Below are 13302 nucleotides of genomic sequence, written 5' to 3'. Positions count from 1 at the left end.
ATGCAGCAGAAGTCTTTGTATTGGTTGATCCTGTCACACAATATGCTCACACCGTCTTCTGTATCCTGAGTTTCGTGAGTTTAGCAATCCATTTCATTTACTTCAAACTTTAAAGAGATGAGAGAGAGAGATATGAGAACTGTACACCAGATTGGGTCCCGAATTACCCACTGAAGGGCCCCCTATCCCGATAACGAGATAGTATTTGCTTTATTACTTTAGAGAGAATGACTTTGGACTGTAGATAAGCCAAACGCAAGATCTCGGAGGATCGGAGAGCGGCTGATCTGTACACCGCTGTAGAAACACCTCAATGACTTGATCTCGAGCCTATGCACTCCTCCCAAGGGCATGAGGAAGGGCTGCACACCTGAGGCTCAAAGAAGAAGAAGGTGGACTGTTCTACACACTGTTAGAATGCTGAAAACACATATGAATGCTGTGTTACCTTCACCAGATGACTGCTGAATGTGTGGATGATGCACAGAAGGCTGAACACTGATGCAAACAACAGTTTCAGGGCTGGAAACTGCTGTAGACTGAACCTTCAGGGCTGGAATCTGCTGTGGACAGAAATGCTGAGCTGTAGAGAGGGCTGAGGACTGAAACGCATGAGAATCACGGACTGCAGGAGCTGCTGCTGTACGGCTGGAACAGAAAAGCAGCACTGCTGTACTGCTGGATCAGAAAACGCAGGTGTATGCAGGCTGCAAACTGCTGGTTTCTGGCATTGAACTGAGGGTGAAGGGTATGCTGAATCTAGGCCTGAACTGAGTGCTGAATTCAGGGCTGAATGCAAGCACCTAGGGCTGAATGAAGCTAGGGTTTCTCAAGGGGCTGGAGAAGCAAGCTTATGGGCTCTAGGGTTGGATTAGTCTTGGGCTGAAAGCAAGAGAGAGGAGAGCTCTTAGCACAATGAAGACTGAATGAGCAAAAGAGGCTCTAGGCAAGCCTATTTATACTAACTGGAGGTTGGTCATTTAATAAAGTTAATATTTATAAATGCCCAATAATGCAAATAATGCTAAATAAATACTAATAAATATGGGAAAAATACCAGATAAATCCCAGTAAATTCCCTAAGGCTTTGGGGATGTTCTAAATGATGCACAGGCATATGAATGCATATTATGCAGGATGCAGAGTGCTTTCTGATGCAAACCCTAAGGCTTCTACTGACTCTACATGCATGAATGATTCTCTCCAAGTGGGTTAAGGGACTTGACTGACTGACTGATCCGCTAAGGCTGAGGAATGACCTACGTAGCTCGTGCCTGACTTATCCTGGACTGAGGATGTACAATGGGGTCACGGCGTACGACAAATATCATCCTATTGGGTTCTAAAACTGTACAACTGCTGCACTTCTGATGATGAGCCATCTTGTCACCATGCACTGAGTGCAGAGTGCATGTGACATCCGACATCGTCTTTGCTTCTGCACTTGTCTTCTGCTCAGTGTGGGCCTCTTGTACATATTTTCACTCACCATCATATATATACTCACTCACCTGTATTGTTTTGCTCTGATCTATCGTACATCTGGTCGTTTCGTCCTTTCCATCTCTCACAACAAGTGCTAGGCTTTCCACTACCGCTCTTCCCAGGCCTACGCAAAAGCAACTGGGTTTGTGGGGGTAGAGCAAATAGAAAAAATACAGAACATTGGTGAAAAAATATGAGATCATCGCATAAACTACTTACCAAAATCTTCCCCATGTTCCATGTACAAAAAGAGTGTTGCTAGCCTGGACATTTCCCAATATGAAAGGGTTCTAGTGGACTCCAAGACATCTAAATATTTGGAAAGTACAAGCTTTGGGAGTGGGGGATTATCCTAGAATACAAAGGATCACACTCCTAAAATTTAGGAAAGTTGCTATTTTTGGCCCGCCGACTCTGATGGAAATTCTGTTGGCATCATTACGTATAGAATTGAGCAAATACCAAGAGTTGCCAAAGTACCTATGACAAATGGGCTACCAGTTGAGATATTTTTAGAGTTAAAGTTTATGGAAAGACCCATCTCTTAGATTGGGACACATGGCAAGAAAGTGGATCAAAGTGAGACAAGGGACCCCACACTTGTTAGAAAGTGGATCAAAGTGAGACAAGTAGCCTCACAACTGTCGCTTCAGCTGTTGTGTGGCAATCCACTTGTCATTATAGCCTTCACTTTCCATTTTTCACTCATGGGTGCCCCAAATCTATAAATTGGAGCCCCCTCTCTCTTCATTCAGAGAGGCTCTCCTGCGACAAACTAGCCTTTACCATGTGGGCAACTCCTCTCTATTCTTGGTGGTTCTCTACTCCAAGGTTATGGCTCTCTACCACCATTACAAGCTGCCCCCCCCCCTCTCTCTCTCTCTCTCTCTCTCTCTCTCTCTCTCTCTCTCTCTCTCTAACTACCCATGAAGTATATTGGCTGTTGGCAGCTATTTTGTAATCATTTTATTATGATTTCCAGCCACTGTACTTGATGTACCAACTATTGTACCTATTTGTACCAACCCGTGTACTTGCTTAGCAAATATTGTAATTGTTATACTAGCCATTGTACCTATTGTACAGCCATTGTACCTGTTGTACCAACTATATTGCTGAGTTTTTCTTACATATGGCACCCTGAAGATCCGTGGTGATGGAGAAGATGAGTACCCTCACGGGAAGAGGTGGTTTACGCACATTCATGGTATTTCGGGACTTCTTTTGATGTGCCCGTGTGTATAGTCGAATGATGGCCGTAAATGGATAATCCGGCATCTCTTGTGGGAAAAGTAAGACCCTCAAAACTTGTACATGATATTTTCTCCTTGGGTAATAAAATACTCCAAGGGGGGGGGGGGAGCTTTGCCCCATTCCGGCCTCTATGTGGTGTCAAATGTGGACATCTCTCTTTTTCAATTTGTGGAATGAAGAGGCATATGTTTAAGGCTGTGCCCAATTTCATCGTTTAATTACATTAATGGTTAAGTGTTTTGGGGAACACCTGGGCCCTCAAGAAATTTACAAAGAGAGGTGTGAACCCTGCTCCCCACAATTTTGTCCCACGCCGACTCTTGGAAAAAACTCTTTATGGTTCAGTTAAGTGTAGGCGATATGTGTTTATACCACTATGTGTGCTTTTTGATTTTGTTTTTGTTTTTTTTTACAAAGCTTTGTTTTTAGCTTAAAACATGCCGTTTTTTATTGAAAAAGATAGGCATTTAACAACCCCCCCCCCCCCCAAAAAAAAAAAGACGACGCCCTCCCATAACTCCAAAAAGCATCCTTGGAGGCCACTTTTAGCACGCCTCTGTTAGCACTCATCTCCTTTCTGTACATTACACACTAGGGCCTCTATTGTGGGTGTGCCTGCCCATTAGGTGTTTCTCCTTTTTTCCATGTATTTTTTCCATTTTTCTAGGTCGTGGAGGGCTATCTGCACTGGCTGACTCTATTTGTGGTGGCCGACTACTGTAAGTGTCTTGGCCGACTTCTGTTGTGCAAGCCGACTGGCATGGCAGCCTGTCGAGTGATTTAGAGCTGGCCGACTGCTACTATAGGGTGGTATAAATACCACCCTTGCCCCCACCTCCCACATTGTACCAAATATTGTATATAGAGCAGCGTTCATACAGCTTCTCTCTCTCTTCTGCGTTTTCTCTTCTTCACACAGTCCTGCATTTTCAGGCTGATGGTTCTCTCATCTTCACCGTGGTGTCTTGCTACACTGTGCTCTCAATTGTTTCTCACATATCCGCTACGTATTCCGACATGGTATCAAAGCCCCAGGTGGCTTGAAGGTTGGAGACTTTGGAGAGCGTGCAGGACTGTTTCTTGAAGACCTTGGAGCTTGCGGGAGATTTAAAGAGCTTGCAGGACTGCTGGTTTTTTGGTGCTCATTGGAGATCTCTTGGGCTGTTTGAGACTTGGGGATTGGGTAGAAGGCGGCCATCATCGTTGGACAGCCACCTTGCATATTAGTTGCAGCCTCTTCTTCATTTTTTTTCCCACCCGCCCTCCTTTCACAGGACCAAAGTAATCCCTCGAGATGGCAGACTTGCTTGAGATGGCTGAGAAGCATGTGAAGATCCCTACTCTCCCCACGTTCCCAGTGGATCGACAGTTGGACGAGACCAACTATGGCATCTGGAAGGTTATGATGGAGTTTGTATTGGAGTCTTATGACTTGGCTGATTTCATTATTGTTGGTGTTCCACAACCAAAGTTGGAGGACGGGGAGCTTTTACCCTCTACTCGAAAAGAACGAGAGACTCAAGCACAGTTGTGGAATCATGTCAATGCCCATGTGCGTTCTTCCATCTTCCTTAATTGCACACCACATGTGATTAATCGTATCAAATATATGACATTGGCCAAAGGAATTTAGCAACATTTGGCTTCTTTGTATAACAAGATATCACCCATGAAGCGGATTTCCTTGACAATACGGATGCGGGTAATGAATCCTGCAAAGTCTTCGACGATGCGAGAGCACATCAACAAGTTGCAGGCTCTTCAGCAAGAGGTTCTTCAAGCTGGGAAGGAGATATCTTCAGAGGACATGGCCATCACTCTGCTGTCTCATCTGACCTCTCAATACTCAACTTTCTACTCCTCTTTGATCACCACTAGCAAGCTCAGCATCATCACGTGGGAGGAGCTTGTGCCTATGGTCTTAGACTAAGAAGAGCGTTTTACGAACCCTCCACAAAGCGGAGGTTCTGAGGCCTTGACTGGCCAACGATCAAAAGGCTGCAATAAGAGCAAAGGAAAGTCTTCACAGGAGAAGTCTTTCGAGCAAGAGCTCGACGTGGATCGTGACGCCTTGAAGGCAAAGAGGACCTGTAACAATTGAGGCGAGAAAGGCCACTATTGGAGAAAATGTCCTGAGCGGAGCACCGAACAGGCAGATTCATCAGCAGTAACCGTGAAGACTCCAGCTTTTATGCACTTGTGAGATTATGGACACCGGCGTTTCATCTTCTTCGAGTAGGGATGTTGGACATATCCTAGAGCTAATACTGAAGGGGCAACCAGAAAAAACAGATTAGAACCAGGAAGTTTTGAGCATGAGGTGCGGATTGGCAAGGGTTGGACTTGGAGAAGGACTTGGATGCTATGTCGGCTGCACAAAGGAGCTGTCGGCTAAACCAGATAAGAGGCGACTGCAAGCGCATCTTCATTTATGGATTTTATGACCAGTCGGTGGCCAACACTCCAATGATTAAAAAGGAGCTCCACAAAGGAGCTGTCGGCTAAACCAGATAAGAGGCGACTGCAAACGCATCTTCATTTATGGATTTTATGACCAGTCGGTGGCCAACACTCCAATGATTAAAAAGGCCTATAAAAGGCACACGTGCTCATTAAGTTAGATCATTCACTCCACTAGAGAGTGGGTCCTTAGTATAGGACTGTTTTGGTGTATTCCACCTTTTCAAGAAGGTAACCTATGGCTGTAGATCTAGAGTACCTTTTTGTACCATACGAATATACTGAATTTCCAGCTCTCTCTCTCTCTCTCTCTCTCTCTCTCTCTCTCTCTCTCTCTCTCTCTCTCTCTCTCCCCCCTTCTGTCTGCGTGTTTGCATCAGCATATTCTAAGTGGTGTTTAGGGCTGAAAGAAGACCCCTAGGGCTTCCGCGTGTTACAAGGGAGGCGATTGGACTCACCACTAGGGACACTCGGGACTGGATTCTAGACAATGGTGCTTCCAGGCACATGACTCCTTCACGAGAGTTATTACAAGATCTTCGGAGGCACGCAAATCACATCTTGATTGGTGACGAGTCCACTATACCTATTCACAATGAGGATAGGTTAGAGATCGTTCCCGATGGCAGAGAGGGGAAGCATTCCTCCCAGGTTCTTTTTGTCCCATCTCTTGGTTTTCATCTATTGTCAGTGCATGAGGTTTGCAAGACTAGTGTACAGGTGGAGTTTGAGAAGCATTTTGTTGCTCTCCGGGACAAAGCAATAGGCCAGGCTGTATGGGAAGGTGGAGTGGAGAATGGGATTTACAAACTCTCAACACTCTTACATGTTCAGGTCATGTGTGGCAATTTCATCATGACCACTTGAATGTGGATACACTACGGCCAAGGTTGTTACGAGGCGTTAGGCGTTTGGTATGAGGCGGGTATGGTACGCGCCTTGAAAGACTCGTATTTTTTAGAGACGTTAGAGGCGTGTTATAGGCGTCTGTTTTATATATATATATATATATATATATATATATATATATATATATATATATATATATATAGTGAAAGTTTATAGAGAGAGAGAGAGAGAGAGAGAGAGAGAGAGACTAGAGTGTGTATGTATGAGCCTTGAGGGAGGGAGAGAGGGGGTGTATGAGAGGGAGAGAGAGCGTGTGTATGAGAGGGAGTTCATGAGAAGTTTTTTGCTGATGACATCTTGCTAGAGTTTTGTTCGACGGAGGACAATGCAGCTAACCTCTTCACGAAGTCTCTACCTCAGGCTATGCTCCTGCAGCACTCAGCTCACTAGGGTTGGTTCCACATCCAGGAGCCATAGCAGTCATCTCTTGTCTATACATTACACACTAGGGCCTTTGTTGTGGGTGTGCCCGCCCACTAGGTGTTTCTCCATTTTGCTCTTGTTTTTCCATGTATTTTTTCATTTTTTTCAGTTGTGGAGGGCTGTCTGCACTAGCCGACTGTTGTATGTGTCCTAGCCGACTTCTGTTGTGCAGGCCGACTAGCTATTTGCCAGTCGTGACACCCTGGTAGCCTGTCGACTGATTTAGAGCTGGCCGACTAGTGTTGTAGGGTGGTATAAATACCACCCTTGTTCCCACCTCCCAATTGTACTCGATCTTGTATATAGAGCACAGTTCATACAGCTTCTCTCTCTTCTGTATTTGCTCTTCTTCACATAGTCCTACGTTTTCAGGCTAGTAATTCTCTTTCATTTGCTCATCTTCATCGTGGTGTCTTGCTACGTTGTGCTCTCAGTTGTGTCTCATATCCTATGCGTACGCCGTGACCCCATTGTAATACTCAATCCAGGATAAGTCAGGCACGAGCTACGTAGGTCATTCTCAGCCATAGCAAGTCAGTCAGTCAGTCTAAGTCCCTTAACCCACTTAAAGAGACGCACTCATGCATATACAAACAATAGAAACCTTAGGGTTTGCATCAAAAAGCAACCTACATATTGCACATCATTCATGCATAGCAACTAGACCATTGCAAGAACCCCAGATATCATCCAATATTTATCAGGATATTTACCAGGATTTTTCTGGTATTTTTCCCAACATTTTATAGACATTTATGTATTATTTATTGGACATGAGCAGTTGGCCAGCTCAGTAGCCAGCCGACTGGCTCATATGGTCCATATAAATAGAGCCCTTGCATAATCATTCATTCATTCATTCATATTCAGCCAAGGAGCATTCAAGCGCTTAGCATCTTCAACACAAGGAGTAAAACAATTGCAATTTTCAACCTCCTCATCTCAGCATTTTCCTCCTACAGCAGTATGCGCCTCAACGCATGAGCATTCAGTCATCTTGCATCAGTAAATCGTAGCAGTTCAGCATTCAGCCTTCAGTCCGTTTTGCTCCAACCACTTGGTGAAGGTAAAACGCAGCATTCATATTCATTTACAGCATTCATACTCAGTCTAGAACAGTCCCAAACAGCGCCTCTCTCAACCCTAGCTTTGCATCCCTACCTCATTCCATTGGGAAGAGTGCATAGGCTCGAGATTGGACATCTTTGGTGCTTCTACAGCAATGTACAGTTCAGCCCAACACTTGGTCTTCAAAGGTCTTGCGTTTGCCTTATCGTCAATCACGCCGTCAGTCTCTTTATATATACATATACATACATACATATATATATATACATATGTATATATATATATATGTATGTATGTATGTATGTACATATACATACATACATATATATGTATGTATGTATGTACATACATATATGTATGTATGTACATACATATATGTATGTATGTATGTATACATACATACATACATACATACATATATATATATATATATATATTACATACATACATATATATATGTATGTATATATATATATGTATATATATATATATATATATATATATTACATATATATATTACATATATATATATATGTATGTATGTAATATATATATATTACATATATATATATATATATATATTACATACATACATTATATATATATATATTACATACATACATATATGTATGTATACATATATGTATGTATGTAATATATATATATATAATGTATGTATGTAATATATATATATATATATATTACATACATACATTATATATATATATATTACATACATACATATATGTATATACATACATTATATATATATATATTACATACATACATATATGTATGTATACATATATGTATGTATGTAATATATATATATATAATGTATGTATGTAATATATATATATATATATATATATTACATACATACATTATATATATATATAATGTATGTATGTAATATATATATATATATATATATATATTACATACATACATTATATATATATATATATATATATTACATACATACATATATATATGTATGTATATATATATATATATATGTATGTATGTATGTATATATATATATGTATGTATGTATATATATATATTACATACATACATATATATATGTATGTATATATATATATATGTATGTAAGTATGTATATATATATATATATATCATACATTACATACATACATATATATATGTATGTATATATATATATATATATATATATATGTATGTATATATATATATATATATATATGTATGTATATATACTAAAGGCTTTACTATTTGGGTCTAGAAATAGACTAAAGGATGTTTGTAGATTTTTTCATAAATTATGGAGCTTATATTATTATGTATTCTAATATTTTTTGAGTTATGTATTCTAATATTTTTTGAGTGCTTATCAAATAATGTGCATATTTATGCATAGTGGTAAAATTTATCCCAAATATATATATATATATATATATATATATGTATGTATGTATGTATGTATGTATGTATGTATGTATGTATTAATTACATACATACATATATATATCATACATATATCATACATACATACATACATACATACATATATATATGTATGTATGTATATCATATGTATATATCTATATATACATATGTATGTATGTATGTATGATATATGTATATAATGATATATATATATCTATATAATGATATATATATATCTATATGTATGTATGATATACATACATACATATATATATGTATGTATGTATGTATGTATGTATGTATGTATGTATGAATGATATATATATATATATATGTATGTATATCATATATGTATGTATGATATACATACATACATATATATATATATATATATATATATATATATATATATATATATATATATATGTATGTATGTATGTATGTATGTATGTATATATCATACATACATACATACATACATACATATATATATATATGTATGTATGTATGTATGTATGTACACACATACGCGCACGCGCTGCTTTCTGAAACTTCTCTGCATCCTTCCAAGCACTTTGTGACAGGCTTTCTCCCCATACTTCAACTCCAATGAGTACAATCTGTGTAACGAGAATGCTAAATAAGTAGACTTTCAAGTGCCAACTTGCGAAGCCCCCTTCATTGCATTTTTTCTCATGAGCAAAATAGCTAGTCCATCCTGAATCCTTGGCTCTACACATTTAGACCATTGATGGAGAGAGAGAGAGAGAGAGAGAGGTCCCAGTATTACCAGGGAGGCGCTAAAGGCATCTCCATGCTCAAATAAATACAAGTAGTTCAGTCACACAATCATAATCCCAGGCAGTTCAATCATAAATTTATATGCACATGCAGCTCAATCATGCATTCAATGAGCTTCCACACTAGCATGCAAAGTGCTTGGCAGTTAAACAGTACGACTTCCATACCACATGGCCAACAGATTGCCAGGTAGAATGTGTGCTATCTCCAGGATATCGTAAGCGCAGCTCATCACCAGGAACAAGCCTCAATTCATTGTCCTCCTGGGCACAATTCGAAGTTAGCAAACAAAATTCAACACCAAAAATAGCCTAGAACAGCTAAAAATGCCTAGCCTCCTGGGAGAAGACCAGTTCCTGTGAAAAAGGAATCAGTAATAGTGGCTATACCTTCGGGAAGACAAAATAGGCCACACGTTTCTTATTAAGACCAACGTCCCAGCGGACAACTATATTGTCCTTGCTTTGAGATTCTTTCATCATCTGCCCATTGCACCAAGTTTAGAATAAATCATATTTAATGCATCCAAAAAAGATTGACTAAGAAATAACTTGGACGACAACTGCCATGAAAGCACACAGTAATATATTACCTTATCGTAATCTGCCTCAAGTTTCACCAAAGGTCCAAAAACGTTTTGGTACTGCCAAGATTGGATTGCGTTCTAAATCAGCCTTTACTTAATCCCACTTAACATTATACCTCACCCCAAAAAAAAAGTCCCCCCCCCCCAAATCCCGAAATGCAAAGGGTAGAACTCTATAACACCATCACTTGGCTGTAAGCTCTTGCCTGGTAAGCTTCTTCATACTTCAATGCTACAGGCTGAGGCTCATCATCCACTCCTGGCTTCTCCAGATCCTCTAGTGTTGCATCAGGATTTGATTTCCAGAGCTCCTCAACCTTGTTGATTTGTTGTGCACTTATTTGTCTTGCTCGAAGCTGTTCCTGTTCTGTAGGAACCTGTAGCAATACCGATACCAAAGCACAAGGATGTATAGATCTTTGCAAAATCATATATACATGTGCACTGTGTGTGCATGTGTATATAAGTACATAAGTCTGTATATATGTGTGTATGTATTTATCTAGCTATCTATCCATCCACCCACACACACACACGCACCGTCGCACACACATATATAGTATGCATGTGCATATATGTATATGTTGATACTGACCTTTACAAGCCACTGAAGAAAGCAGCGATCGTCGATCAATGGCTGCCATTGACTGAGATCCCAATTCATATCCTTCAATGCCCCAACATTCAGACAAGGCTCACGGCATAATAGCACGACAACACTCTCTGACTTGGCTGATATGAAACCAAGGAGAAACACATTCCTGCAGCCACAATTGTAACACTCCAAAGTAGTTTCTCCAAGGGGGCTATCTTTGTGGAGGCAAACTTCCTTGTGCTTAGCTCGGACCTGAAAGCCACCCAACAAATTTTCACAGTTGTTGCCACGTGTATTTGCAGGGAATCTCAAGGGGCCAACATACCACATGTATGATTGGTACAGGGATCACCTATACAACAGTTCATCTCCAGCACAGGCAAGATACATTCAAGATCAGTCATTACTGTATGCTGACTTTCTCTCCACCTCTCGCATGACACATGCATTCATGTTTCACAAGTAAAACCCTACAAATTTGGCACTGCCCACTACATGGTGGAAAGTATCATCCAAACCATTTGCTCAAAGTCTAGGGTGGTATCCTTCATGCCATTCAAAGGTTTAGAAAGACTGGGTAGTTAGGAGTATGGTCTTTTGTGTAAAAGAGTGATAACATTCATGCCATTGAGAAGTTTAAAAAGGCTAGGTGGCAACAGTCTCATTAAATCTTCCTCCCTACCATGTTCAGATATGCAGCTTGTTTGATACCAAAATTAATCATTTTTTCTTCATCTGGTCCCCATATTCTTGCTTGTCACAGGCCTCTACAACACCAAATACCTGGTTGCCATAATTTCCTCTCACTCGAAGACATGCAGAAATACCATGTATCAGATAGGCTTAGCCATAATTGCCAGTTCCGGGCTTGTTTCTGAACCTACTAGCATGCTTGATATATCTTTTGCAGAAATACTTGCCAAGGAATTGATTGAATTCTAAACATAATAAAGAAAAAGACCTGGCCTTTAAATAACTATACGTGTGATGGCTGTAATGGAGCGGGACTAATTACAAGGCCAAGAAAGACACCTAGCACGAGAAAAAGCCCTTATGCAATCAAGACAATCAACCAGGCCACGGCTTATTCAGAGACAGGCCGAAGAAACAGAAAACATAGCAGAAACCCTTACCAGATGATTGACGATATGCGAGCCGGAGGTGTTGCCACGGGAGTTGCAGAACCACTTGCGGCAAGCAGGAACATTACATCGAACTATGCAGGCCGGGTTATGGATGCCACAATACTTGCAGGCGTGTTCGGGCAGGTCTCGCTTGGAGTACTCGTGGGCATCATCATCGGGGGTGTCCTCGAAGGCGAGCTCACCGATGCCGGTGGCGATGGCGGAGAGGGCAGCGGCAGCCGCCGCCTGCTGCTGACTAATGTTAAGGTTAGAATTAGGATTAGGGTTACGGACAGAGGAGGGTTCGATAAGGGCGGGGTCGGCGGAGATGGAGGCTAGGTCTGAGGTTTGAGAGATGAAGTCGCGGGCATCTGGGAGGTGGGGGTGTAGGTTCCAAGAGGCGGGAGGAGGAGGGGGAAGGGCGGGAGGGTAGTCATAGTCATCGCCCTGCGTGCTGAATTCCAGGAAGGTGTAAGCATCTGGGTGAGGGGACGATGAGGACTCGTAGAGCCCGCCCTTGTTGCTACTGCTGCCATTGCTGGGTGTTGGGGGGATGGTCTGCTTCGCCATAGCTGCCTTTTTTCTGCTTTTCTGCGTCGCGGAAGACGATGATGGTGAAGATGACACTGTCTCCTGCCTGCTCTTTGAATTGATGATGCTAGTTATTCTTTGTTTTCGCCCCGTCTCGCTCGCGTGTAGTACAGAGAGAGAGAGAGAGCGAGAGAGCGAGAAAATTGCCGCAGGCAGAATACGGAGACCAAAAGAAGATGCTCCCCATTCAAACACGTCCGCCCGCAACAAAAAGGGCGGCATAGCGTTTTCACTCCCGGCCCAAAGCAAAATTTAACAATGGAACTTCAATAAACGCCTCCATTTAATTCAATTGATTAGTTTGAACATTTTTTCGAAACAATAGATGCCAAGGTCTTTGTAAATCATAAAGCTGATTGTTTTCACATAAGTAACAAACAAAGCATTGTCTCAAGCTCAAAGAAAACGACCCAAACAAATCGCCTAAGACTCTCTCTCTCTCTCTCATTGTAGATGTGGCTAGATCTCCTGTGATTGAAAGGCTGGAAGGTTCCGAAAGTCGGTATGTGTAAGTTAGGTTGCATAACAGCCACAATCATTTCAAAAAATGACATTCCCTTGCAAATCTATCTTCG

The 13302-nt window shown here is 41.0% G+C and overlaps 1 protein-coding gene across 1 annotated transcript in view; it reads right to left on the bottom strand.

Annotated features, from left to right (window-relative positions):
• LOC147603017 (regulator of nonsense transcripts 1 homolog) overlaps nt 1-12964 on the bottom strand; it is a 49155-nt gene extending 36191 nt beyond the window's left edge. The window contains exons 1-6 of the mRNA XM_086797395.1: nt 12146-12964; nt 11013-11264; nt 10624-10794; nt 10424-10474; nt 10221-10313; nt 9999-10094 (exon numbers count right to left, since the gene is read on the bottom strand). Coding sequence (XP_086653521.1) covers nt 9999-10094; nt 10221-10313; nt 10424-10474; nt 10624-10794; nt 11013-11264; nt 12146-12949 — 1467 coding nt within the window. The 5' untranslated portion in view covers nt 12950-12964. The remainder of the gene's footprint in view (nt 1-9998; nt 10095-10220; nt 10314-10423; nt 10475-10623; nt 10795-11012; nt 11265-12145) is intronic.
• Between the last annotated feature and the right edge of the window lie 338 nt (nt 12965-13302).

Source organism: Cibotium barometz, chromosome 65, assembly GCF_041138505.1.
Source record: "Cibotium barometz isolate CiBa-2024 chromosome 65, ASM4113850v1, whole genome shotgun sequence".
Taxonomy (NCBI): domain Eukaryota; kingdom Viridiplantae; phylum Streptophyta; class Polypodiopsida; order Cyatheales; family Cibotiaceae; genus Cibotium; species Cibotium barometz.
Note: the sequence above shows the minus strand (reverse complement) of the source record. Positions and strands in the feature narration are given on the sequence as shown.